The following is a 27,787-nucleotide window of genomic DNA, read 5'->3' on the forward strand; positions in this document are numbered from 1 at the left end:
ACAATGATTTTTCTTGGCCGCATTCCGCATCACATCCGTATTTTTAAACACCTGTTTCACTGGTAGCCATTTAATTAAGAACCACATTTTATTAGGACATAAAACATTTCATACATATAAAAGAACTAAAAAGAAAAGAAGTAAAACTCATGAAATCAGGAAGAAAAGTCTTTCCGTTTGGATGCCAAAGTTTTTTTGGTTCTTGGGACTTTTGTGGAACAAAAAACTTCCTGGAAGATTGGTGGGAAAAAAAACTCCCTGGAAGTATCCCAGTAAAATAAAAATCTGCTTTGTCTGGTTGCTTGAACTGTTGGGAAGAAAAAAGTTCTTCTTTTGGTTATTTTGGTTCTTCGGATTTCGTGCGGCATTATTTTGGTTCCTTGGATTTTTTTTCCAGCTTTGGGTTTCGTGCGGGGTTATTTTAGTTCGTGGGATTTTTTTGGGCCCACTATTTAACCAGCAACCAAACGTGGGTTTCCTGCAGAAATTCCACAAAAGTCCGAAGAACCAAAAAAATTCTGGCATCCAAAGGATTATTTACAATTATCTAATCCTTGCTGTGTTAGCTTATGCGAATGTCCCTTCAAAATACCCCAGCCTCAAGAGGGTATGAATGACATGTTTATTTCATACTCTTGAAGGCAAAGAATGTCTCTTCAAAATGCTCCAGCCTGAAAAAAATTTCTGCGGCTGTTCATTGCAATTTTGAATTTTCACATAGAAGTTCTTCTTGTGGCATTCCATCTGTCCAACAAAGGGTCTGCATCACTCTAGAAACATGTTTAGCAGATGAGATTTCAGAAAAGGGAACTAAGACCATAACACATACGAATAAAGGGGAAATTTGGGATGCAATTACAGTTCTCATACTATTTTTTGCTGCCCCTTTGATTCTACGGTTCGAAACACCACCAACCCCACTTTAGTTTAAAGTTTGCAGTTAGTCTGTGTTCAATTCCCCAAACAGAATATGATGATCCATGGGATTTTTTTTTAGAATTTTTTTTCCTGGAAAATTTATTTGAATATTTTCAAAGATGGATTTTTTACACCTATGCATAGCATGGGTGGGGCCCATCATTTTAAAACACATTTTGATCAGGTGAGGCCCCATCATTTTACACCCATGCATAGCATAGGTGGGGCCCACCATTTTACAGCTCGTGTTTTGATATGATAAGGCCTACAATTTAAACAATTTTCATTGGGTGGGACCCACCATCTCTACCTAAATCCAATGCATTGGCTTGGGGCGCACCATTTTACTTCATGTTTTGATGTAAATGGTCCTATGATCGAGGCCCAATTCCATACAGAGGGTGGGGCCAGCCATTTTAACACCTCATGTTTTGATCAGGTGGGTCCCATGATCTCCACTGAAGTCCATGAATAGGGTGGGCCCACCATTTTACACCTCATGTTTTTATGAGGTGGGTCCCATGATCTCTACTGAAGTCCATGAATTGGGTGGGCCCACCATTTTGTACGCGGTGTCCACTATTTGCGCTAAACTCATGAATATTTTTTTTTAATAGGTTAAACTCATGAGTATATATATATATTTTTTTTTTTGATGACGTAGGCTGTCCCCACCCCCTTTGGGAGTAGAACTAGTCCCTACGGATACATGCAACGACACACCACGTGTATCAGGTAAGTCGGAGGCGGGACGCAACGACACACACCACGTGGTCCACGTGTATCAGGTAAGTCGGAGGCGGGACGCAACGACACACACCACGTGGTCCACGTGTATCAGGTAAGTCGGAAGCGGGATTATGAATATGGCAGCCCCAAATTTACACCTAACATATTGAGGAGAGAGAGAGTCATGTACCATGAGGATTTGCTAGGGTCCATCGCAAAAGGCACTTCGCGGTTGGTCTGTCGCATGTCAGACCAGCCACAACCACCTCGTGAATGGAAACAAAGCTCATGCGACAGACCAGCCCCGAAATGCGATGGACGCTAGCAATTCCTTTAAGCTGGGATTGAATATACACCTCTCGTATCTTTTCTTTTCGTTATTCAAGTACAATTGTACAAACATTTTCTGTACATTTATGTACTCGTCGGTCAAACTTCTCTATCTTTTCTTCAGAAATCCTCTCTCTGTTGTTCATTCCTCCATTGAAGTTGGAAATTGATGGAGGGTCTAATTCGATGCTCAGCGAATTACATTCCTTTGTCTCCAATAAGTTTCTTAGAGAGATCAGCTAGTGTTTACAGAGATCAGATTTCTATTATTTATGGGTCTTTGAAGTATACTTGGGGACAAACCCTAGAACGATGTCTCTGTCTAGCTTCTGCTCTGACCCAGATGGGGATTTCTCGTGGGGATGTTGTAAGCTCTCTGATACTTATGCATTCATGCTTTGTTATGAGTTTTTGTGTTTTGTTCTTCTTGGGTTTTGTCTGATTGAGTTTGTTTGGTAAAAATCATGCACTGTTGGATTGCTTTTTTTGTTTAATTTTCTTAGATTTTGAGTTTGACTTGGAGGTTTTCTCTTGGAAAAATCGTGGGTTTTAACTTTTGAGATTTTCTCTTGGTAGGGTTGAGAGAGAGAGAGAGAGAGAGAGAGAGAGAGAGATTCCTCTCGGGTTTTCTCCTGGAGTCTGTTTGGATTTGCGGAATAGATTCGGAGAGTAGTGGAATAAGTTCTCAACAGGGAGGAGACAAGCATTGGATCTGCCTGGAATTACTTCGGAGAGTAGTGGTAAGTAGTGAGTGGTTGCGCGGCATAGACTTGGAGAGTAGGGGAGTGATTAGGAGTGTCATTACCAATATAGAGTGAGAATAGAGTTGGAGAGAGAGGGAATAGAGAGAGAAAGAGAGAAAAAGCACCTTTCCCACCTTTGTTGCGGAGTTTGGTTTGAAAGTTAAGGAACAAGAATGCCACCTCTACATACATGTAATAATTGCCCAGGAGACATCCTAAGAAATCTTTGGGGAGTTCAATGCAATATTGGCAACCAAACAAGGAATGACATCCCAATCCCAAACAAAATCCCCACGGCAGCAGGGATTTTGTGCAACCAAAAACAGCATTGTGGATTTTTCTCGGGTTTATCTTGTGTAAGGTCTTGGCTGAGAAGCTCATAGTGGAAGATCGTGTTCTCGCCTGTGGATGTGGGCATCTTGGCAGTTAAATCTCGGTGTTCATCTTGCGAATTGATTTTTTATTTATTTTTTACTTTTCTATTTATTTGTGCACAACAAGATCAGATTTGCTCCGCGGATTTTCTCAACAGTATGTTTTCCCATTTTGCAATGAAGATGTCAAAAATTCATCCGCATTTGACATAGTATGACTTTCCAAATTGGAAATTGTTGCTTCACACAACTTGTTTTTTCACAATCTTGTTTTTTTTTCAGTCTCTATTGTCAGTTTGTTGTGCTATGTTGTGCTACCCACTTGCATTTCTGATGTGATTTGTGTGTAAACTGCAATCTAGAAAGGTTTTTCCAGATTGCAGTTTATTCACAAATTGCACCCAAAATGGTAGTGGTTGCATATTCAAACCGGTCACCAAGCAATAGAAATCCAGAAAACCAACACGAGTGACATACTATAACACAAGAAGCAAGGATCCAAATGAAAAAAAGATGAGAGAAAATAAAACAAGTACTCAACACAGTATGACCAAAAGAAAAAGTAATAAATTCTCCCCTGTATACTCAACTGTCTGGCATCTGTGTGTGTGGGTGGGTTTAATCTTTATAACAGTATCCAATCAAATACCTCAAGCTAGATAGTGTTTATCTAGAGAGAATTTCAATTCTCTGGAAAGGAAAAAGCATGTCGCTATGGCACATTCCAGTGTGGAAATAGAGTATATGGGCTATGGCACATGTAGCTAGTAAAGTGGGTAAGAAGGTTTATTAATGGCTTGGATGTGAAATTGCTCTGATGATCTTGTATTCTGGTAGTTGGTAAGGCCAAATTTGGGTGAGAAAGTTAGTCAGATTACTTGGATATACAAATTGCGCCTACAAACTTGTACTTAGGTAAATTACAGGAGCATGTTTCACCTCCTTTGTGACTAAGTGCGTCACTCGAAATCAGCCCACTTTTGCATGAGTGGCTGATATTATTCTAACTGAAAACAGGTTTTTTAATGTCAGCCATTCACACAAAAGTGAATGGGCTGATTTCTCACGACGCACGTAGTCACAACCGAGGTGACCACATGAATTAAATGATATAATTTCACAACAGACATTGCCTATGCAATGTATGTGGTGAACTAGTTCATGGTCTGTTGTATCTCTTCTTGGGCTTCTCGCTCTTATTGTCTATGTTGATACTGATTGGGCAGGGTATTCTGATTCTTGCCACATCACTATCACTTTCCTTATGTTTCTTGGTACACTCCTCAAATGAAAACACCACAAATAGCCCAGTGGCAAAATCTAGAGCTGAGACATAACTTCAACTTGTAATGATCTGTATGACTTCAGGAGGTGGATTTTCATTTTCTTTTGGGAAAAACTTGTTCGCAGTCACATCAAATGCTTTTAGAGGCCCAACATATCGTGTCTGGTACGATACTATGCCTATACTTGTACTGAATACGTCATAGTTGGTCAAAATAACTATCATATTTCAAATGTTTGTCACTCCTCAAATCAACTAATATGCTTTTTTCTTTTAAATGTTGCATATTTACAATTATAATTTTGAGTGTGTCTCATAGATGCTATTTTGAATGTATTGTTACTTTTGTCTTTAAAGTTAAATTTAGTTAGGTTTTATGGTATCATATTTGAACATGTCTTGCGTCTTATGCTCCGAATACTCATATCCGTATCCGTGCCCTAAACTTTGGAAAAACTGAGCCGTCCATTCATGTGTCCGCAATAGTCGTATGAAGTTACCGTATGTGGAAATATTAGAAAAAGGGAGCGGAGATATCTTTTTCCGCATCTATATCATAGATAGATAGATGTTGAGGCCATCCATGTAATTTTCTCTTCATTTCTGTGTATTCTTATGTGTTTTGACAATTTTTGTATTGTCTCTTTTATTCCTTAGTTGTTTACGTACTGGGAACCCTCCCACCCTTCTCTCTATTTACTGCCAGTACATGTATTTTCCATCAAATTAACCTGTCTGATTTTTTATAGGGGCTATTGCATAGCCTTGCATATGGTGATATTCGTGAATTATTGTTGTTCTTTCTAATTAACTATTAATTGTTCGAGCAGGTTGCTGCGCTGGCACCAAACATTCCAGCAATGTATGAATTGCATTTTGGTGTCCCAATGTGCGGGGCAGTTCTCTGTACACTTAACACACGGCATGATTCAGCCATGTTATCAGTCTTACTGAGACACTCAGAGGCCAAGCTCATCTTTGTCGACTACCAGTTCCTTGAAATGGCTCGTGGGGCTCTTAACCTTCTCTCTCAGAAACAAACCAAGCCACCTCTCTTAGTCCTAATCCCAGAATCCAATCCTTCATCACCCGCCATTAGCAATACTTTATCATTCAATAACTTGGAGTACGAGAATCTATTGAGGACTGGCCAACCCGAGTTCGAGATTAGATGGCCGGAGGATGAATTTGAACCAATCTCACTTAATTATACGTCTGGAACCACGTCTGGTCCCAAAGGAGTTGTTTACAGCCACAGAGGTGCTTATCTTAATTCATTGGCGGCGGTTCTTTTAAATGATATGGGCACAATGCCCGTGTATCTATGGACCGTGCCCATGTTCCACTGTAATGGGTGGTGTCTCATTTGGGGGTTAGCAGCTCAGGGTGGGACCAACGTGTGCCTTAGACATGTCTCTTCAAAGGATATATATGATTGTATCTCACTACACAAGGTAACTCACTTGAGTGGTGCACCCACGGTTATGAACATGATTGTGAATGCACCTGCCGAGGATATCAAGCCACTCCCATCCAAGGTAAGGGCAATGACTGGCGGTGCACCACCACCTCCACATGTATTATTCAAAATGGAGGAGATCGGTTTTGATGTGTTACACTCGTATGGACTGACTGAAACTTATGGGCCGGGAACAATTTGTACGTGGAAGCCCGAATGGGATTCCTTGCCTCCTGAGGAGCGAGCAATGATGAAGGCTCGTCAAGGGCTGCACCATATTGGAATGGCGGAGGTTGACATTAAAGATCCTGATACTATGAAGAGTGTTCCAGCTGATAGAAAAACCATGGGCGAGGTGATGTTTAGAGGAAACACTGTGATGAGTGGGTACTTGAAAGATTTGAAGGCAACGGAAAAAGCTTTTAGTGGGGGTTGGTTTCGATCCGGGGACCTTGCCATCAAGCATCCCGATGGTTATATAGAGCTTAAAGACCGTTCGAAGGATATTATAATTTCAGGAGGTGAGAATATCAGCTCAATCGAGGTGGACTCGGTGTTGTTTAGTCATCCAGCAATATTGGAGGCAGCGGTTGTTGGACGGCCAGATGAGCATTGGGGGGAGACACCTTGCGCGTTTGTGAAGTTAAAAGAGGGTTGTGATGCAAACTCCGAAGATATTATCAAGTTTTGCCGTGCCCGTTTACCACATTATATGGCTCCTAAGACTGTCATTTTTGAAGATCTCCCAAAAACTTCAACTGGAAAGGTGCAGAAGTTTATTCTCAAGGAGAAGGCGAAGGCCATGGGATCTCTTTCTAAAAGGAATACAAGCAAGCTCTAAAGCATCTTTCCTTACTAGGTATTTGGTAATGGTGCTTTCTGAAAGCTCATGCAGTCTATAATATAATTTGCAATTTAGTGCTAGTCCATACCTATCAATTATCTTATTAATGTATTCTTCTCACTTGAGGATATGCACTATTTGTACTCTGCTTATCTATAAATTGAAATGTGACTTCCTGCCAGCCCTCAGGGCAAATTTTCAGAGAGTAACTTATTTGCTGCTCTTGGTTTGATTGTATTTTTAGTCTGGTTAACCAGTTCCATAATGAGATTAGAATACCTAATATTTCCTCTGACAGCTCCATCAAAATTAGCATGCATCCACTCACTTTTGCAAGCCAAATACCTTGCCTCTTTGATTGATGATCACACCATTCAGCTTTCCTTCCAAGATTAGAGAGATACGTAAAAGCAATCATACAAAATTCCTGTGAAACAAAAAAGCCCATCAGAGCCCATCAAATGTCTTTGAACATATAGATGACACAAGTAGAAAATTTAAGTACAGATGAATGATCCTAATGAGAACCAATTGTGTACCCAATCCAATGACTCAGAATCATGGTTGTATTTTAAGCTGGTAAACCACCAAGTATAGAATGACATGGGATTCAATTGGGTCTGGTCTTGCCTACGGTAGTGTAGGCTTTGCCATTGCTAGTTGTCTTTTCGCCTCAATTCAATCAAAATATCCTGAAATTAGATGCAGAAATGTGAGAATTTGAAAAATAGATATCTAGATGAATAAAAAAAATTCATTTGGACAGTTGAGCTCCGTTTGTACCTTTTTTATTTTTCTTTGTTCTGTGTTATACTTATAACCAGTAAAGTTAATTGGTCAACATCATTTTATCAGCAATATAACATAGCATAGATGGCTCAATCAGGACCCTCCTTCCTCGAGACTTCTAAAGCTAAACTTTGATGGGTCAAGCTTAGGGAACCTTGACCCGATGGGTGTAGGCTGCTTTATTCTTTTTTTTTTTTGGGTAGGTAAGCTGGGATCGAACCTGCGACCTCAAGGTTGAGAAACAAGGTCTCAACCATTTACCTATGGGCCCATCCCCCTGCTGCCTTATTCTTGCGGCAAAGGCAGAGCTCATTAGGGCTTGTTCAGGGCCTCTTGGCGTAACCGATTCCAGCGAGGCAGAACTCCTGACTCTGCCTAGTGGGATTGGACTTGTGGACAAGTCGCATTTGGATCCTCTCATTGTGGAATGGGACTCTCAATGTAATCTGTTGAGTTCAAGGTGGTAATTCTTATCCTTAGAGGTTATTGTCACTGTTGAAGAGATTTTGGACACAAATGAAACTCATTCTACAAATTTTGTTTGGCTGGTAGTGAGGTGGATCATTTTGCTTGTTCTAGCGTCGAGAGCGGCCTTGGAGTTATTTGATTACCTTCCCTTGATGTTGTCTCTGTGCTTGTTTTTCCCTTGCTTTTGTTTGTTGTTACCTGCCCATCTTAATCTATGGAATTTTTCCTCCCCTTCTTTATTTTATGCATCACCATTGAAAAAAAAAAGCTTATGCGATTACGTCATCCAAAGGTATGGCCATAAAAATGAGTAAAAAAAGGATAAGACAAAAAAAACTACTCTCTACTCGGCGAAAGCTCGGTTAAAGTTGTTGTAGGCAGATGAGTGGTGGTTGATGAGATTAACATGATGAATGATTCTCTAAGCCCGCTAAGAACCAGCAGAACTTTTTCATCATCAGGCCCATAAACACCGCAATTAATATAGCAGCTTATTGACAACAACCTCCTTTTGTGCATATTATCTTGAACCAATTCATGGTGACTAGCATGAGAAAGTTTAAATGTCTCCACTTCATCTCTACCTTGGTAAGAGTAGGACTAGTTCTCCTTGTGTGTTGACTTGGGAAAACCTATATGGTCTAAGCAATCAAGAATCTCTCCTTTAGCTCGCCTCCTTGTCTCCATTATGATTAATTCACTTCTTCCTTTGCACAGTTTGCACCTTGTTTCATTCATGATCCTTTGTTCCTGTCTACTTTTTTGAGATAGCTATGATCTAACATTAATTATCAATTTCAATGTCAGCTCCATGTTTTGGGTGGCCCATCTAGTTAGTTCATCTTTCACTGTTGGAAGTCCCTGCGATTGTTCGAATGTGTATTCCCCATCTACAACCTCACATCGAAAGAGGTAATCCATACACGCCCTGTTGAAATTACTGTAATCACAACAGATCTATGTGTGGTGACTTGACTGGTGAGATAGATTATGGTGGAAGAACTAATGTGGTTAGTTTTCTAGAGGCTCCTTTGTGGATGAAATGGAAATAAGGGTTGGAGAATTAGAAGATCAAAAATTGAAAAAAAAGCTTCCCCTGCAGTTCAAGAACCAATGCAAACAGACCCAAATCACATAAAAGGGAACATAGTTGACTAGGAACTACTTCTGTTGTTTCTGCTTTCAAGCCACATTCTAATGATGCCTCCCTTCTGTTCTTTCTGAGCCACAAATTGGTTGTTTACAAACAAAGCCACATTCTAATGATGCCTCCCTTCTTTTCCTTTCTGAGCCACAAATTGGTTGTTTACAAACAAAGCCACATTCTAATTATGCCTCCCTTCTTTTCTTTCTGAGCTACAAATTGGTTGTTTACAAACAAGCATTCAAGAAAGCAATATGGTACCTGTTACTTTCTTGTTTCATAACAACCAACACATTTCATAGAATATTATGAGCGATATGATTACTAGTAAACAGAATAATTCTTGATTCCCTCTCCTTCAGAACCATACAAAAAGTAAGTTATGATCAAATCCGATGATAGATAACCTAAAATAAAAAATGAGAATATCATGATTTACGTACACTTACCGAGAATGTGACAATTAGGATAAAGATTAGGAACAACATATAAGGACAAAATTATGAGTTCCACATGTTTGAACTTTAATAACTGGCAAAATTAAAGCTTTTGATAAAAATAAGGGATTCACTAGGGACCATCACAGAGCAGAAACCCCAGATGAATGAAATGAATAAGACAAAATCTTAGCCTATGTGGCTGCTCTCGTGCAGCAGACGCTCTGTGAAATGCCTTCTGCGACGGTCCCTAGCAAATCCAACCTTAGATGAATTAAATGGATAAGACAAAATTATGGATAAGACAAAATCTGAGCCTATGTGGCTGCTCTCATGCAGCAGACACTCCGTGAAATGCCTTCTGCGATGGTCCCTAGTAAATCCCTAAAAATAATATAGAGAAAAAGATAGTATCCCAAAATTTGCGTGGGGTGGCTTGGAGAGTAGTGGAATCAGAAATCGAAAGGGAGGAGACAAGCATTTTAATTTGTTTGGATTTCCTTGGAGAATAGTAAGTAGTGTTTGGTTGAGCGGCACATACTCGGAGAGTAGGAGAATAAGTAGGGGGTGTCATTACCAATATAGGGAGAGAGAATGAGAAGTGGGAGAAAGAGAGAGCATCATTCCCTATAAAATTCAATCAAAATTGAAGAATTTGGTTTAAAAGTCATAAAGAGTGGGCAAGTAATCCATATCAACAGACAAACAATTATTACATGAGAGACATGCAAGGGAGTTCAATGCTATTTTTGGCAACTAAACATGGAATGGCTTGCCAAATCCAAGCTAAATTCCGACGGCTAATGAGCTTTTGTGCAACCAAACACATCCAAGGTTCCGCAATGCTGAGGGCAACGACTTTCATTCTGTCAGGGATATCAAGTAAGAAGATTCATATCAAGAACTTATTGCCTGCACTACTCTTTGTGATCATAAAATTGGCAGGATAATTTATTGAAAATAGTCGCCATCTTGGAACTATAAATTTAGGGAAATGATATCAGCACCACTAGACGCTAGTTATGGATGAGCTTACGGAGGGTATCCAGGATGAAGTTGTTGAGAAAATCCGAAGGGCAATCCGACCCGATCCGATCGTGCACAAATATAACGGAAAAGTAAAATAAACAAGCCACAAGATGAACACCAAGATTTTACGTGGTTCGGCCAAGCCTACTCCACGGGCGAGAAACACGATTTTCCACTATGAGAAAATAATATACAAGGATTACAATGGATTAATCTCAAACCCACAAACCCACAACCCTTTCCTTGCTTCTCAAATCCAAGACCGTACACAAGAGATAACACGAGAGATAAACCCAAAAAAGAACCTAAGGGAAAATCCCGAGATGAAAAACCTCTTCTCCCTTTCTCTCTCCTTTGGCAGACGACACATCAAAGACGTCTTGTTTCGCCGCAACCTAAGAGAACAACACCTCTCTTTTTATAGTTTAGTTTTCCCAAAAGCTAAAAATAGAAATCTCTATTTTTACCTTTGCCTACCCACCCAAGCAACCACCGTGGGTGGGAAATAAGGCAACTTTCCCAACAATCTCCACCTTGGCTTATTTCCCAGCTACCTAAAGAATTTTCGTTGATGTCGCCACCGGTCCGCTATCGCCGCAAACCATCATTGGCCTTCTAAAGTACTAGTTACACACTCTCGAATCACCTTTGTTCTGACTCCTCCCGATTCGATCAACACGGCCAATGCACATGTGTAGCACTGCCAACTCGTTGACTCACCCAGTCAACCTTGGAGAGGGATCTCAATCCATCCTCCCCAATGTAGGTACTGTCACCTTCTCACCATTGTCTACAACCTGGAAACATATCTCTGCACCAACTGCGAAAGAGACCCTACGTGTGCACACACCATTACCTTTCCATCTAGCCATTGAGATCTTAGGACCACTAGCCACCGTGTCCCCGACCAGACGATATAATCCACCACACTCCTCTCCTTTCATCACAACCATACAGCCACGTGTGATTTTCATGGCTCCACCTACAGCTGAAAAACTGCAACCCCTGGAATCCAACCGGCCAAGAGATATTAGATTCTTCCGTATCTTTGGGACATACGCCACACCACCCAAAGTACGAACCACTCCATCGAACATCTTGATCTTCACCGTCCCAACTCCCGTGACGTCACAAGTAGACCCGTCATCCAAGGACACTACACCAGCCCTAGTATCCTGGAACGTATTAAAATATTCCCTCCTGGAGCATACATAAACAGAGCACCCAGAATCTAAAATCCACTCATCATGAGGAGAAGTGTGATTACCTGTGGAGACTGTGAGAACGTCTCCAAACTCTTCGCCCTGCACATCCGTTACCGCCACCACAACATTCATAGCACCATTGCCCACCTGGTCAGCTCGTTTCGGACAATCCCGCTTGATGTGGCCATATTCCTTGCAACGGTAACATTGCACCCCTTTTCCGCCAACCCTGGATCTTGACCTACATTTACTAGATCCCCTATCAGACGACATTCCTCTTTGATTCCCACCATGAACAACCAATCCTTGTTCTTCACGTACACCAAGAACAGGTTTCTTCCGCATCTCATTCGATAAGAGTGACGCCGTGACTTCCTCTAACTTTATTGTATCTTTACCATACAATAAAGTTGTCATCAGGTTGTCATACGAATCAGGAAGAGAAGTAAGAAGCAAAATGGCCTTGTCTTCTTCCTTCAACTTTTCGTCAACCTTGTGGAGTTGATCCACAAGTCCGTTGAACACCGTGATGTGTTCCAGAAGATCTCCGCATTCCTCCATCTTCAGCCTGTACAATTGCCGCTTTAGGTACAACCGGTTCGCTAAGCTTTTTGACATATAAAGCATTTCTAACTTCTCCCATAATTTAGGCGCGTTTTCCTCTTCTATAAAATTAAAAATAACGCTATCTGCCAGACATAGTAGAATCGTGCTGACCGCCTTCGACTCGATGTCTTCCCACTCGGCACCCGTTATCTTCTCCTGCTGAATCCTTTCCTTTCAACGCCTTAGTCAAGCCCTGTTGAACTAGGATGTCCTTCACCCTCATTTGACATAGGGTGAAACTCCCCTTTCCGTCAAATATGTCGATGTTGAACTGAGTAGAACTTGATTTTACCGCCATCTCAGATTACTCCGCACTTCACGGTGTAGAACTCCACCTCGAACGAGAATCTTCTTTGACAATCTTTCCACGCAAAAAAAATCGCTCTAAGCGCGATCCAATCACAACACCCACGATCACTCCACCGGGCCTGGACGATCGCTCCACCTGAGCTTTGATACCAGTTTGTTGGGGAAACACGGATACACCGCGGCGGATAAATTTTCCCCTTCTATCTGCGAAGCAAGAATGCCACTTATCACTCTAGGACGAAGCACATTGATGTGCGTTACCATTGGATTAGAGATGTTTTGAAAAATGGGTTGATGAGGATTAGCAAGAATCACACCGATTGGAATCCGTCAGACATGATGACGAAGACAGTGACAAAGGAGAAGCATGAGCTATGCAGAGCTTTGGCAGGCATGGGTGCCACGTGAGCATCCAGTTCAGAGATCCTCCTTCATGAGGCTGGAGGGGGAGATTGTTGTGAGTCCACCCCATGATGTAAGCCCCACCACTTACGCAACTCTCTTGTAAAAAAAGAAGAGTTGTGAGTTGGGGTTTCATAACAGTGAAACAAAAAAAGAAAAAAAAAGGATGTGAAGAGAGAGGAGAAAAAGAGAAGAGAAAAAAGGGTTTCTCTTCGATTCATCTAGGGTTTGCTTTTGGCATAATCGTAAAGGGGGTTTTGGAAGCCCTAATCTCCATTGAATGTTGAAGTCTTTGCTTGGGCAAGAAAGAAAAGAGAAGAGGAAGCCAAAACCTAGGGTTTTGGAGTGGTTCTTAGAGAAGAGGAAGAAGATATCTCATGCTTGGTTCTTTGAGGTGGGAAAACGTTCTCATGCAAGGGTTTCATGAGGTAACCCGTATTTCCTCCAATATTTTATTCTTTATCTTCTATTCTTGTGTATTCCTCAAGTTTTTGAAAAAACTTGAGAAAAAAGACTTTGTATTTCTCTTTTCATAGTTGATTTCTTTCGGAGTTTGTCGCGTGGTTTTTTCCGTTAACATTGAAGGGTTTTCCACGTTAAAATCGGGTGTTCTTGATTTGTGTGGTGGATTGCTATTTTTTGCGCTTTGTGGTTTCTTGTTCATGGCTATTTTCTTGATTTGCAGATAGAATGGGGAAATTTATCCGCCGCGGTGTATCCGTGTTTCCCCAACAGAAGTGATGTTGTGTATGTTATTTGCAGATGACATAGTATTAATCGATGAAACCAAAGCAAGAGTAAATGCTAAATTAGAGTTATGGAGAACTACTTTGGAATCCAAAGGTTTTAGACTGAGTAGGACTAAGACAGAATATATGGAATGCAACTTTAGTAATGTAAGAAGGCGGAACGAGGATGAAGTGAATATGATTGGACAAAAGGTACCTAAGAGGGATTTCTTTTGCGATCTTGGTTCAATTCTACATAAGGAAGGAGAGATTGAAGAGGATGTTAACCATAGAATAAGAGCAGGTTGGTTGAAGTGGAAGTTTGCCTCAGGAGTTTTGTGCGACCGTAAAATCCCTACCAAGTTGAAGGGAAAGTTTTATAAAACAGCTGTGAGGCCAGCCATGCTGTATGTCTCAGAATGTTTGGCCACTAAGAAGCAACATGTGCATAAGATGAGTGTAGCCGAGATGCGAATGCTTAGATGGATGTGCGGCCATACAGGGTTAGATAGAATTAAAAATGAAGACATTCGTAAAAAGGTGGGGGTGACACCAATTGAGGAGAAGATGAGAGAGCACCGCTAAAGATGGTTTGGACATATCCAACGTAGGCCTTTGGATGCTCTGGTGAGAAGAGGCGACTCGTACCAAATTGATGGAGTAAAAAGAGGTAGGGGCAGACCGAAAACGACTTGGGTAGACACAATAAGGAAAGACTTGATAGCTAGGATAGGATAGAATGGAAGAAAATGATTCACGTAGAAGAACCCAACTAGAACTAGGATTTAAGCCGAGTAGATTCCTTTTACCTTTTTCATGAATTTTTTTCTAAAGGATTCATTTAGCCGACCCCAACTAGTTTGGGACAAAGGCTGAGTTGAGTTGAGTTGATTTCAGCACCACTAGGTTTTGTTATAGATGCTCATGTATCTCGTCTTTTAGTATTTAAAGAGCTTTCAAAAGGTCATTACATTTCCCAAAAAGCTCTTACAAGCCATTCAAATACTAAAAGATAAGATACATGAGCGTCTTTAACAAAACACAGTTGTGCTGATATCATTTCCCTTAATTTATAGTGAAAATTATACGGTGGTCGCGAGTACGACATAGATGCCGCCCTTGATATTTGATCCAATGACAACCCCTAAAAAATTCGTTGTCCCTATCAAATTTGAGGGCGTGAACGTGCAAACATCTTATAAAAACTCTAAATTTATATATGACTTGTTTTCCAATGTTAAACATTTGTCATGAAGATTATAAAGTATCAACATAAAATCGAAGTTGATGCTATAAAATATCAGAGACCATAAAGTTATGTCTAAGAGAAAAATATATGTTATTTAAGGAATCTTATCAATCCATTGTGAGCGGCCTATTGGTTAAGATTTCAAATGCAGTGGGGCCCATATTTTTCTTCTATTTTTTTTGGGACGATGGTTTTTTCGGCCCACCCTCCCCTCTAGGATTATGGGCCCCCCTTTGACGTGATTTGTTTGTACTTGAATAATACAGCCTCAAACCATATAATTCATCTTCTTTATTTGAAACATCCTCCTGCTAACCCACTTGTATTGGCTGTCGATAATAGAAATATTGCATGGCACGCCTAGCGTGGGGCCCACACACGGACCTTTAATAATGGTGCATCTTTTGAAATTATTCTGAGAAGCTTCACCCGGGCCCACCCACGTGATATCAAGATGATCCTTATTCTTCATGTGGGGGCCCACCTTGAAATAAGATAGTGTTACAGTGTAGACTGCCACTCTAATTAAAAAATCCTAGCCGTACGATCCATGAGCAGGTGTGTGGATCGTTGTCTTCACGATGGCCCACCTAGTGAATTGACTAGATCATGTAGAGATCTTGTTGGTGGGCCCCTATACAGTGAGATTCAGTGTATATACAATTTTTATGTGTAGTAGCTTCAAATGTTTTCCCACGCAAATGCCCAAAAGGCCAAAACAATCCAATAGCAGGCCACCTCTTGAATAGTTACATGGAATTTATAATCGAGGATTGTAAAAACCGTGATTTTACAAGATTGAGTGGGAACAAACCCTATTTATGCATTCAAAATCCAGCTTTTAGTATTTAAAACTCAGGTTTTAGCTTATAAAATCCAGGTTTTAGATTGTAACAATTTTGGATTATAAAATCCATGTATCCAAATGGCCTTGGATTTTAGAAGATCGAGTGGTAACTAGGGGTGGCAACGGTTCGGTTTCAGTTTGGTTTGATCCCCAAACCGAAATTTGAATTTTCGGCTCGGTTCGGCCAATTTCGCCACCCTTACTCATAATCATTGGAAATCGAGGGCAACGGTTCGGTTTGGTAGAACCAAACCGAAACCGAATTTTCGGTTCGGTTTTGGTTCGGTTTCGGTTGGATTGCCACCCCTAGTGGTAACACACCTCAAGGTTTTAGCACTTAAAATCCAGGTTTAAGCTTGATTTTACAATCCTGGATTATAAAATCCATGTATCCAAACGGTTACACACTGTTAACGATCCTAACCATCCATCTATACTTTAAGCTATGACCCCTCAGTTGCATGGGTCATGAATTGCACGGTCTAGATTTGGCGGCATTTGGCCTAGAAACATGTAGATTGATGATCGCATGGTCAATTGTACCCCACGTGTTTTTATGCTACGGCCCATCAATCGAACGGTCTAGATTTATTGTGATCAAAAGGTAGCGATGGTTCATCTCCATGCCACCTCTTGGATGTGCCACAATCTAAAAATTCATATAATAGCAACAATCCTAACCGTCCAATAAATCGGATTTTTTTATTTATTATTGTTGCCCATAACATTTGATGAAAATTAGACATGAAAAAAGCCGTGTTTTGATCGGATGCTTGTTAGCACCCCACGTATTTTTTAATCTACGGCCCATGAATTGCATAGTCTAGATCAATAGGCAAATAAATTACCCACCCAAAATGGGTGATGATATTTTCAGCCCCCCGTATTACGCATGCGCCCCACTTATAAAGTGATTTGACGTCAAAAAGCTTTTCACGTCAAATCAAGTTATCAGGGGGGTGCATGGGTAATGCAGGGGGGTGAAAATATCATCACCCCAAAAAAAATTTCAGTGGGGGCGGGGGGAATATCAGAACTCTGTAAAGTAAAGGTCAAAAAAGGGAATAATGCGAAGTCATAAATTTACCCTCTTTTTTACTTGGGGGCAGTTCCCACAGTATATTTGAGGGGCTGCTCCAAGTAGAAAAAGGGGGGCAAATATATTATTTCCCTGAAATGAGGCCAGAATATTTAATACCTTCGATTGACCATAGAACATGGAAAGATGGAGAGAATCTCTCATTTCTGAAAGTTGAAAACAGCATTTCATTGCATATACGCAAATTCAACATGTTTTTTGGCAAAAGAAGCAGAAAATAATAGAAGAAATAAAGCAGAGCTTCTCTTCAAATGGGCTCTCTTTTTTCCCTCTGCTTCTTCTTCTTCTTCTTCTTCTTTTATTCTCTGCAATTTTCAGCGCTCGTTCATGGTAGAAATTTCTCCAACCCTTCTTTCAAGCCATTCAAATCCGATCTTTACCATTCGAGGTAATCTCTACAAAACCCATATATATTTTTTTACAATATTCTCCTTTTATTTTTCAAAATTTTACGTATTTTATAGGAATTCTGTTTTTCTTTTGCTTGTTTTTTTCGTACTTGGATTTTCATTTGATTGGGGAATCAGAAAGGATGCTGAATTGGGCTTCTGTTTAACATATCCTAAGAGACCTTTTTGTTGGAGAATCTTGTTGGATTGTGCAGCTTTTCACCCCCCAATTTCATGATATTTACTGAATTGGGTTTGTGTTTGACATTTTCTGAGACCTTTTTTTGGAGAATCATGTTGGATTGTGCAGCTTTTTTACCTACCAATTTCATGATATTTACTGAATTGGGTTTGTGTTTAACATTTTCTGAAACCTTTATTTGAGAATCATGTTGGATTGTGCAGTTTTTCAATTTCCAATTTCATGATATTTCTTTTGTAATTAGGAGATCCTATGCAATTTCAATACGTGAACCCAATTGGGCATTTTTTTTGTAATTAGGAGATCCTAAGCAATTTGAATATGTGAACCCAATCGGGCGGTATTCCAATGATTTTTTTTTATCATATGAAACTTTTCTGTTGAAGAAATTAATCTTTATGTTGTTTCGTGGAATTTCGCAGTGACTCTTTGATGAAACAAGTAAAGGCCCTGATCAGCCGGCACCCAGACAGATTAACTGTAAGCAATTTTGTTTATGGGTACTGATGCTGGCACTACAATGTTTTAATAATTGCACAAACTCAGCTTGTTTTTCTTTTTTCAATTGGCTTTGGACAGCTTTTTAGAAACTGTAATAACATTTGACAGCTGTTTAAATAATAAAAGACAAGATGAGTTAGTGCAATTATCAAAAGATGGTAGTGCGAACATCAATAGCCTTGTTTATTTATTCAGTATTTATTTGAGAAATTAGCTTCATGATCATGTGAATTTCAATGGTGTGAAACAGATGCAAACAATTAGAGCTGGAAATAAGGGTTATTCTGCAGAGATCTTAGTAGTTACTTACAGTCGTGCTAGGAGAGAGATTGATGAGCACTCGAAGTTCCGGATCCTTCTTGTAAGTTTTCATATTATCCAATAAATGGGGTATGATTAGGTTAAACGCAACAAAATTATGCTGCAAGTTGATAAACCCTTGATGTGTGTTGAAGCCTACTTTCCTGAAATTATTATTTTGAAAATGTGGAGAAATTCCAGTTGTGGTTCTTTTAAATAAAGATAAAATTTTCCTGGATCCTTTGAAGTTTTGATACCCTCTTTCAGTCAAGAAAGAGAAGGGACTTTCTAGACATAATTATAGCTCTAAATAGTATTAAATTATGATACATTCAATTATATTTGATAGCATGTCTCGGATTGTTAATGGGTTGTATTTTTGACAGAAAATTCCTTGTCTTCCAGAGTTTTGGACAGCATGGAAGGGAGCTTATTACTTCTGAGGTCGCACTGCGGCTTCTGGCTATTTTAAGTGAAGAGCACACTATGCCCAACATGGATCCCATTTTGTTGAACAAGACGCTGGATCACCTTGTGATAAAGGTAAGTGCATATCATAAGTTTGAATTTGTTTTCTTTGAAAAGGAGTAGTTTATCTCGAACTTAGCTTAAAATGAACAAGAAAGAACATTTCACAATTTATATACCTTTTTTTCTTGGAACCCGGGAGCAAAAACTCTATTAAAACGAAAGAAATTAACATTATAAAGTGTGCAGAGATTGCCCCACATAAATGGAATCTCCACTCATACCACCCTTAGCGAGACGATCATGTAACTTTTTTGCGCCACGGGGAATGTGGGAGTTGGAGATAAGAAAGAAGCAGAAATCAAATAGCGTATTTACAATCCTAACAAGATGCCATGGGCCAGGAGAGCAATTCTTCGCCCTTTGTGATAACATTAGATGAGGCACCCTCCAAAAGTAGCTCCCCACCAAGTTTCTACAGATGATTCACTACTTTTTTCCTCAACTTCTTATATCCGCAGAACGTAGTTGGAAATCGCTATGCCATAACAGCAAAGCTCATTCGCACCTGTTGTTTTTGCTTTCGCATTTTAGTGGGAGTTTGAATTCTCAAAATGAAAATTCTGTGTTTCATTTGCATTTTGATACGTTTGTAGGGTAAGAGTTTAGCCTTTTATGCTTCATTAGTTATGAGCTTTCGCCTCAAGAATCCTCCAATTGTCATAGCAAAATGAGGTAGAGAAACTCTTTCTGGAATTTGGCATTACTGTTTTCTACCTACTTTTCATATTGTTCTCTGCAATTTTCTAATACAAATAATTTATCTTCCATCTTCTTTATCACTGACTATCAATAGGCTTGTCAGAGCCAGAGGTGGTATGCATTTTATAGCTTGTGATCAGAGTGTATCAGGAAACTATATATCATAGATCTGATAACTGTATGTAATGCTGCTTGTTATTCGTATCTGTATTTTTTAGCTTTAAAATATGAAAATAAAAATAGGAAATCAGGTGCATTTGGAATGATTTGGCTTTGAATTTTGTAGGTGGTGCCGATGGAAAATTTGAATGGTCGCAAACTTGTTGAAGCAGGAGACATTTGTGAGAGGAGGAATGGTATACAGTTTATTTATCTTGACTTCAATATAATACAGTAGTGTTTTTCCTCTTGATACCAAAATATTGAAGTTGGTGTTGCTTGGCAGGAAGGGGGGTTGATCTGAACAGAAATTGGAGTGTTGACTGGGGCAAAAAGGAGAAGGTCTGTTCTGCCTATATCTTTGTTTAGATGTGCTACCTTGTTTCTTGTTCTCACATTTATCCTTTGGAGCAGTGTTGATCTTTTTATCTTCTGAATGCTGTATGGGGACTTGAGGCCTGTTGTGTGGTATCAATGATTGCCTGCCAGATGGCTCATCCATATAGTAGATGAATTTTGACACTAATGACTTGAGTAGAATTCGCTTGCTAACTTGATTTATATTGTTTTTCATGATCAACTGTTATGCTCTATAAAAAAAATTTGCAGATTTGGGGTTCTTGATATTTCCACTGAATTAGCTAAAGGCAAAAAAATGCAGTTAACTTATGATTAAGCCGACACTTTGTTTTTTAGCAGACAGACAGGTCGACACATATCGACACTTGTAAGCGTACTGTTAGAACTGTCAGACTTAATGTGGGCATGTTGAGACTTGAGACGTTATTGTACCTTGTCAAGCGAAATACTGTTTTTTTATCGGGTGTTGTGTTTGCCTCAATATCATCAACTCTTATTTTATTATTAAATCTTGTTATCCCCCTCTCATAAACCTAAAATACTAACAAACACTCTTCCAATTTTATATTCATTGTATCCTATTGGTCTCTCTTTCTCGATGCATATTGGAGACTAATGATAACTGATTAGATTGATGAGTGCACTGTTATTTGATTGTCTCATGTATCTTTGGGACTTGTGGTTGCTTAATCGTAAGATTTATTCGTTTGTTAAATGAATACCATATTTATTTTGTTACAAATTATGATTAGTAATCTCTAATTATATGTATGTATAAGTACGCATATGATTAGTAATTTGTAATCTGTGTTGACATTTGACACACGAACCCATGTCTACAGATCATAGCAGTTAACTGAAGCCCTTTACTGACACGAATATTGCCATTTTGTTTATCTATTTTCAAGTACACTAATCATGATTATGAGTTTGAAATGGAACTGATATGCCCATCCCCTAGTGCCTCGGCCCAATAAAAGGGAAAAAGCAAGAGTGTAGAGGCAGCATTTTATGTGCTTACCCATATTGTGGGTTCAAGCCAGCTTACCTACCAAAAAAAGAAAACCATTTTATGTGTTTCATCTGCATTTACCATTATTACTATTACTATACCTATTACTATTACTTTTACTTTTACTGTTTGTGTTCGTGTTCATGTTTAGTATTTATGTTTGTGAGAGTGGTGATATACTTCATGGACTGAAAAAGCCTTAGGGTATCGGCATTTTCCATTATTATTATTATTATTATTATTATGTTTGTAAGAGTGGTGATATACTTTGTGTACTGAAAAGGACTTAGTACTATGATATGCTTTGTGTGGATTACTGAATGTAAATAGGGAACTCATCTGGTATTTTTTTACTTAACGTTTGCACTAGATTTATCTAATTATTATTACAGGCTCTGCCCTTTCCAACAATGACAAACAAGTTGGTCCATGCAAAACATAGGCCACATCATTTCAGCTATGGTTCCCTGGATTTTTGCCAATTGAAAAGGGAAGAGCACTGTTTTGCATAATACAAATTGTCATCCCTTGTTTTTGTTTTTCCTTTTTATAGGCAAGCTGGGGTTGGGTGGACCCCTACCATCTTTATCCCTTATTATTCTGTTTATGTTAGAATTTCAATACTTGAAAATCTTAAATGAATTCTGGTGCAGTTTTGAGTTGTTGTATTGAGCTTATTTTCTTGGCCTTCACTAAGTTATTTCCTTCTTTTTTTTCTAATCTTTTAGGATTATAATCCATATGAAGAAAATCCTGGAACTGCTCCTTTTAGTGAGCCTGAAGCCCAAATAATGCGGAAAGTCTCCAAATCTTTCAGCCCACATCTCTGGGTCAATGTACACTCTGGAATGGAGGTAAGTCGGGCAGTAGTTTTCATTGATATTCTCTTCACTAAATTATTAATAGGCTTCTGTTCTTGAGATCTTTCAAGAAAATATATTAAAAAAGAAAGCTAGACTCAAATCACACCCCCAAGTTTGAGTTACTCATGGAGGACTTCTGAACTAGTGCGGAGCTGAATAAAATATTTGACTAAAAGTTGAATCTGGTGTTTTTTTTGTGGCTGCTCCCTTCATATCCATTAAGTGCAAGGATTTCCATCCTCAAAAGGAACCATGACTCTTCATTTTATAGAAGTAGGAAATATAATGATAATGGTGATTTCTTATTGCTTTTATTTAGTATAAATAGCTTTAAATACTGGGCCACAACAACTGTTGTAATGTGTTGTACTATATTGTATTAGGTACATTCTTTTTTCTGTTTTTTCTATTTCTGTATTTACCCTCATTTAGAGGGCGAGCCTTAGCTCAACAGTAAGGTTGCTCCATTGTGACTTGGTGGTCACGGGTTCGAGTCACGGAAACAGCCTCTCTGCAAAGCAGGGGTAAGGTTGCGTTCATCTAGCCCTCCCCAGACCCCGCAATGGCGGGGGCCTGCCGCGCTTTTTTCTGTATTTACCCTCATTTAGAGTAGTGTGGTCATATGCAATAAGTTATTTCTTAATATATAGCAGGATGTCGTTTCTCTCCTTATGCTATTTCACATTAGTTCTCTCTCTTTCTCAATCTCTTCTCCATCCGTTTTTCATCTCCCCTCACTGATTCCATCATCAGTAACCATTGTTCTTGAAATTACTGTTCTTACAAAAAATTTCTTAAAACTATTCCATTCTATCTCTCAATTCCATTGTTATAAAAACTCTTCACCTCAATTGTTACCTTCTAGAGCTGCCAAATGCTTTTTTGGAAGATTGTGTCAGCCTGCTAACTTTCTCCAGTGGAAGGCCCTGAAGGTCCCTACACACCTGACACATCTTCTATGCTTTGTATATGCTCACGATCACCTGGCCATTCAATCCCACCAATGCTACTTAGCTTGCTCTTGTCGAGCGTCACTTTAAGCACAACTTCTTGTGATCAACCTGCATCGCTAGTCCATCGAGCACGAGGCCCCCAAGCCAAGTGCAATTCCATCTCAGTGTGAGGCATGTCCAAGGAACTCTCAAATTCGCCAAGTCTCATAACCCGGTTGTTCAAGGCATAGACCCATGCCATGAACCAATCCGCAAGACCGAAACCCTGCTAAACGAGGCAATATGACTTGACCACATCTCAATCCGCTAAAGCCGAAGGTTCAGTCATCCAAGGCGTAAGCATGCACCGCGAACCATTTTGCAAGAATTTCGTCTCGCGAGGGTGGCCGAAACCTTCCCGTCACAAACTCATGGGAGCTTGAAGACATACCACGGTGTTGAGGCGTCAACATAGGAGCCTGCTTGGCCATCGAGCGGTGCTTGCTCTTGCATATCCTATCAGGGTTTCCATTCTGGTAATGGGTGATTGGTTATAGCATGTGGCAATGTTCTATTGTTACTCTGTTTGAGTTTCAACAATAAAGTTTACTGCTTTCCGCTTTGTGCCCCTTTGCTTCGTGTGCTTGAAAACTTAGCTTCCCTTTTTGTGCTCGCTTTGTAGGTTTAAGCCTTACAACCTTGCTTGACTGACTTGTCTTGTTGCAAGACACCGCAAGTGTTGCACGAACTTCGTCATTAGACTGAACACCCATGACATTTGTTTCTAGACTGAACGCCCATGACATTTTTTTTTTTGAACAGTAAAATTGGCCTCTTGTTTATAGGGGTTTTTTTGGTTGGTCGCAGGAGGAGGGGGGGATTGCTCCCTTTGCAATGCTAGGGCATTTGGAATAAGGGGAGTGAAAGAATATTTGATGGCCATGTTTATTCTTACGGGAAGTGGTGGAACAAATCAATTATCCGTCATTTCTTGAGTTCTTACATAGAATGAATTTTGTGGCCTATCACTGAGAAATTCTTCGTAATTGGAAGGAAATTTCTATAGCCGCCTACAATGAAATTGATCATGGATAGATGGAAATGGCCATCTCTGTGCACCCTGAAGCTAAACTTTGATGGAATCTGTCATGGCAATTCAATGCCATCTGAGGTTGGTGTAATATTTAGAAATGACCTGGGGTAAGTTTGTTAAGGTGTTACCATTTTCCAATTTGGTAGACATTAAAGACTCCAGTGGAGTGAAATGTGCATGTTATGCCAGCCTTTTGATATTTTAAGACAAGATGGAAGGATCATTAGGGGTAGAGAAAGCACTTGTAATGTGATAGCTTGGGCTTAGCAATTGCAATTTTTGGAATATGGGATTTACCCATTTATTGTCTAACTTCAAGCATATTCTAATATGTGAGTGGAGGATAAGTTAGCTACGGTGGATTTGAAAAGGAGCGTCATACAGAACAAGATATCCCTCTGTTTTTCTTCGTGTGAAGGTATCTTTATCACCAGGGGCAAGCAATCTATTGGTCTGAAGTTGGAAGCCTGGTGACGATATCTTTGTCACCAGGGGCGAGCAATCTATTGCTCTGAGACTGGAAACCTGGTGAAGGTATCTTTATCATCAGGGGCGAGCAATCTATTGTCTTGAAACCTTGTGAATGTACCTTTATCATCAGGAGTGAGCAATCTATTTTTTTGGGTATGGAAACCTGGTGAAGGTTATCTTTATCACCATGGGCGAGCAATCTATTTCTCTGAGAATAGAAACCTGGTGAAGGTATCTCCAGTATCAGAAGTGAGAATAAAAGTAGGAATTCTGTCACTAGAAACAGACCACACAAATATGGGTGATCTATGCATAATCATTACATATCCACGCATGTTGGTGATAATTGTCATAAAATTGATAGAACCTACTTTTGCGGCTTTATAGCATTTCACTCTCTCAAAGAAAATGTTGAGATTTGGTGAGAATAATATTCGGGGGGTGTCGGTTCAAGACGTTCTGAGAAACTAGGAAGCCCACTTTCTTAATCTTTGTATAAGGGAGAAACGTAGATTTATCCTGCTAATACAACTGAGTTTGGCTTTGATGGGAATTATACGAGCAATTTGGATCCCCCATGGGTGTGTGGGTGCTCATCGAAGCTCATGTTTTATGAGACTACCGCACATTATCGGCGAGTTTGGCATTTCCTTCTTTCATGTATTGAGAGATGGTAATAGGGCGGTGGGTTATTTAGTAGTGTGAGTCAGTCTCTGCCCCTTAGGCAATTATGCTTTTCTTTTAATAAAATTGTAGCCCCCTCCCAACCCAATACCAAAAAAAAAACTCAAGAAAGCCACCATCCGTCACCCACGTCACAGATGCTTGAACAAATAGGCTCTATCAATCTGGATCTGCAAAATTCTTGGAAATATGCTGTGTGCTTGGGTTTTCATGACCCGGTTTTGCAGGATTCATCTTATTTATCATGTTTAGGTGTTTCTTTGTTCTATATGAAACTATGACTCCAACAGGGTTTTCCACTTTGATGTTTCTTTTCCTTTCCTCTTTTCTTCTTGAGGTGAGAAATAGTTGATGGATGAACAATACCAAATTCCCATTGGCCAAATCAACAGTTTTGAAATCAAGAGGGTGGCGTAGCCAAACCAATGTCTTTCCATTGCTTTCTTGTACATGGTCTTTAGGAGATGCTCTGATTGTTGCATACTGCTTATTTGAACTGAGATTAATTATCCAATCTGATCTTCCCATCAGAATTGATTTCCTTTAAAACTTGTGTTTAACTTTAATCTCTTACGACTATTCAACCCTATGGATGATAGATGTTCAGTATTATTTTTTCCATTGCTTGTTTGCATCAATTGTTGGAAGCTACCATGCGTTTCCTTTTTAACACTTCCTTATACTGACATTCTTTTTTATCATCTACACCATTGCATTCTTCTCTTATTCAGGCTCTGTTCATGCCATATGACCACAGAAATACAACACCAGATGGATTGGCATCGCATATAATGAGGTCAATGCTAGAAGATGTGAACCATCTTCACTGTCAAGACAAATGCTTAGTTGGGTCCGGCGGGGGCTCTGTCGGGTTTGTCCTATCATATATCATGTTTTATCATAACAAACAAAAAATGGGGATAAAATGGAATTAAAACCCTTGAATAAACTGTGTGATTTCAGCTATCTGGCACATGGAACTTCAACCGATTACATGTATGAGATTGTGAAGGTCCCTATGGCTTTCACGTTTGAGGTCAGTGATACAATTACACCATAAGTGTGCTCTACATGGATCAAAACATGCATATATAAAATTTTACCCATGTTTGTTGCGCAGATTTATGGAGATTTAGAGTCCTCATCAAAAGACTGCTTTAGAATGTTCAATCCCATTGACGTGGTCACTTTCAATGTATGTAATTACACATTCAAAAGATTCATTCTGTCATCTCTGTAGTATATATTGATCTAATTTGGTGTTTTAATGGGTTTCAGAGAGTTCTCAATGACTGGTCTGAAGTGTTCTTCGCAATTTTTAAGGCCGGTCCTCGGATCCTAGACAAAATCAGTTCTGAAGTTAATGCAGATTCACACAAGTGGGTTTCTATAGATAGTTACATTGATGGTGACTTGAAAGCGGGGAGAAGCAGAGAATCCAGGAGGATAGAAGTGCTTGACCTTGGAATGCAAGAGTTAAGAACTTATTTCAGGCTCTTTATGTTATCCTCAGTCTTATTGATGTTCATGTTCTGTTCAAGAATTTCAAAGAAAGCGCTGATGCCAACTATGCCCCTTTGAATTTGATTATGAGCATGTTATTCTTGTAACCTTACAAAGAAAGGAAGAGGGGGAATTTTTTCTGATGCATGGTGCTGTTTTATTGCGCTGCCTTCCGCCAGGAGTCTTTATAAATATGGGGGTCAGAGATTTCATTGATCTAAGCATCAGGACTTGGTTAGATTGGAAGATCTTTTCAGTAGAGCATCGGCAATCTGATCATCATGGCCGGAGATAAGATCGATCTTGTGCATTATGATTTGATTAGATTCTAACAGATTCGTGTTTGGTTTCATAGTTCATGGCTGAACAACTTTGATATGAATGAAGGCGGCATGCGATCGGGTGCATTGCTCTTGTTATTCATCAAGAGTCCGATTCATTTGTTATTAGTCACAATTATGATCGAATGATCATAACTCATTGATCCAATGTCTGGCCTTTTGGATTTCACTAAAAAGAGTTCTAACTATTGCATTATGTAGCTCTTGACTCTTTACATGGTGCTTGCATGTACGGGCACATAAAAAAAAAAAAAATTACAATGGGTCCACCCTTGTTCGAAAATCCAACCTATTTATTTGTTGTGTCCTAACCCAAATGGGACCAACCTTGTTCGAAGATCCAAACTACTCATTTGTTGGACACCAACGTAAATATGCCCTGTTCTGAATATCATCTCTATGATAATTCTAACCCTTCGACCTGTAGATGTTTCTATTAATATACCATCTCTCTGCAGGTCAGAGACTTGGTTTCTATTAATATAACCTATTTACATTGGGCCCAACAAATGAATGGTTTGGACCTTCGAACAAGGTTGGGTCACAGTAAATTTTTGAGCAAGTTGGGTCCAACTATATTTTTTTGAAAAATATGTGGGCACCTTGTTCTAAGATCCAAACCAAACCATTCATTTGTTGTGCCCAACATGAGTAGGCTGTGCTTCGAAAATCATCTTTGTAAGATGATCTTAATCATCTAATTTGTAGATTACTTTGAAAATCATCTATACAGTGGGTCCAACCTTGTTTGAC

At 39.5% G+C, this 27,787-nt stretch overlaps 2 protein-coding genes across 4 annotated transcripts; both read left to right on the plus strand.

Annotated features, from left to right (window-relative positions):
* The first annotated feature begins 2,026 nt into the window (after positions 1-2,026).
* On the plus strand, positions 2,027-8,975 carry LOC143854686 (butanoate--CoA ligase AAE1-like). 3 transcript variants are annotated; one of them, XM_077364770.1, is made up of 3 exons: positions 2,027-2,344; positions 5,210-6,697; positions 8,747-8,975. In XM_077364770.1, exons 1-2 carry the CDS (start codon positions 2,147-2,149, stop codon positions 6,677-6,679), a joined length of 1,668 nt encoding a protein of 555 aa, XP_077220885.1. In that variant the 5' UTR covers positions 2,027-2,146; the 3' UTR covers positions 6,680-6,697; positions 8,747-8,975. The 3 variants fall into 3 exon arrangements, with proteins under 3 accessions (XP_077220885.1, XP_077220884.1, XP_077220886.1); XM_077364771.1 differs by lacking the exon at positions 8,747-8,975 and adding an exon at positions 4,463-4,544 and having other exon boundaries at positions 2,326-2,344; positions 5,210-6,919; XM_077364769.1 differs by lacking the exon at positions 8,747-8,975 and having other exon boundaries at positions 2,028-2,344; positions 5,210-6,919.
* An 8,113-nt stretch (positions 8,976-17,088) lies between these two features.
* Positions 17,089-27,230, plus strand: LOC143854671 (Zn-dependent exopeptidases superfamily protein). The gene is made up of 11 exons (XM_077364747.1): positions 17,089-17,382; positions 18,008-18,065; positions 18,337-18,447; positions 18,792-18,929; positions 19,903-19,972; positions 20,062-20,117; positions 21,876-22,001; positions 25,922-26,061; positions 26,154-26,226; positions 26,311-26,385; positions 26,469-27,230. The coding sequence occupies exons 1-11, from the start codon at positions 17,246-17,248 to the stop codon at positions 26,769-26,771; spliced, it is 1,287 nt and encodes a 428-aa protein (XP_077220862.1). The 5' UTR covers positions 17,089-17,245; the 3' UTR covers positions 26,772-27,230.
* The last annotated feature ends 557 nt before the right edge of the window (positions 27,231-27,787 follow it).

Source organism: Tasmannia lanceolata, unplaced genomic scaffold (assembly GCF_043159265.1).
Source record: "Tasmannia lanceolata isolate RefF3 unplaced genomic scaffold, GAP_Taslan_0.1 ptg000020l, whole genome shotgun sequence".
In the NCBI taxonomy this organism is placed as follows: Eukaryota; Viridiplantae; Streptophyta; class Magnoliopsida; order Canellales; family Winteraceae; genus Tasmannia; species Tasmannia lanceolata.

Coding starts and splice junctions, on each gene's coding strand:
- LOC143854686 (XM_077364770.1), top strand. CDS start 2,147: ATGGAGGGTCTAATTCGATGCTCAGCGAATTACATTCCTTTGTCTCCA. Junction 2,345..5,209: donor GGATTTCTCGTGGGGATGTT/GTAAGCTCTCTG, acceptor TTGTTCGAGCAG/GTTGCTGCGCTGGCACCAAA.
- LOC143854671 (XM_077364747.1), top strand. CDS start 17,246: ATGGGCTCTCTTTTTTCCCTCTGCTTCTTCTTCTTCTTCTTCTTCTTT. Junction 18,066..18,336: donor GGCACCCAGACAGATTAACT/GTAAGCAATTTT, acceptor GGTGTGAAACAG/ATGCAAACAATTAGAGCTGG. Junction 22,002..25,921: donor ATGTACACTCTGGAATGGAG/GTAAGTCGGGCA, acceptor TCTCTTATTCAG/GCTCTGTTCATGCCATATGA.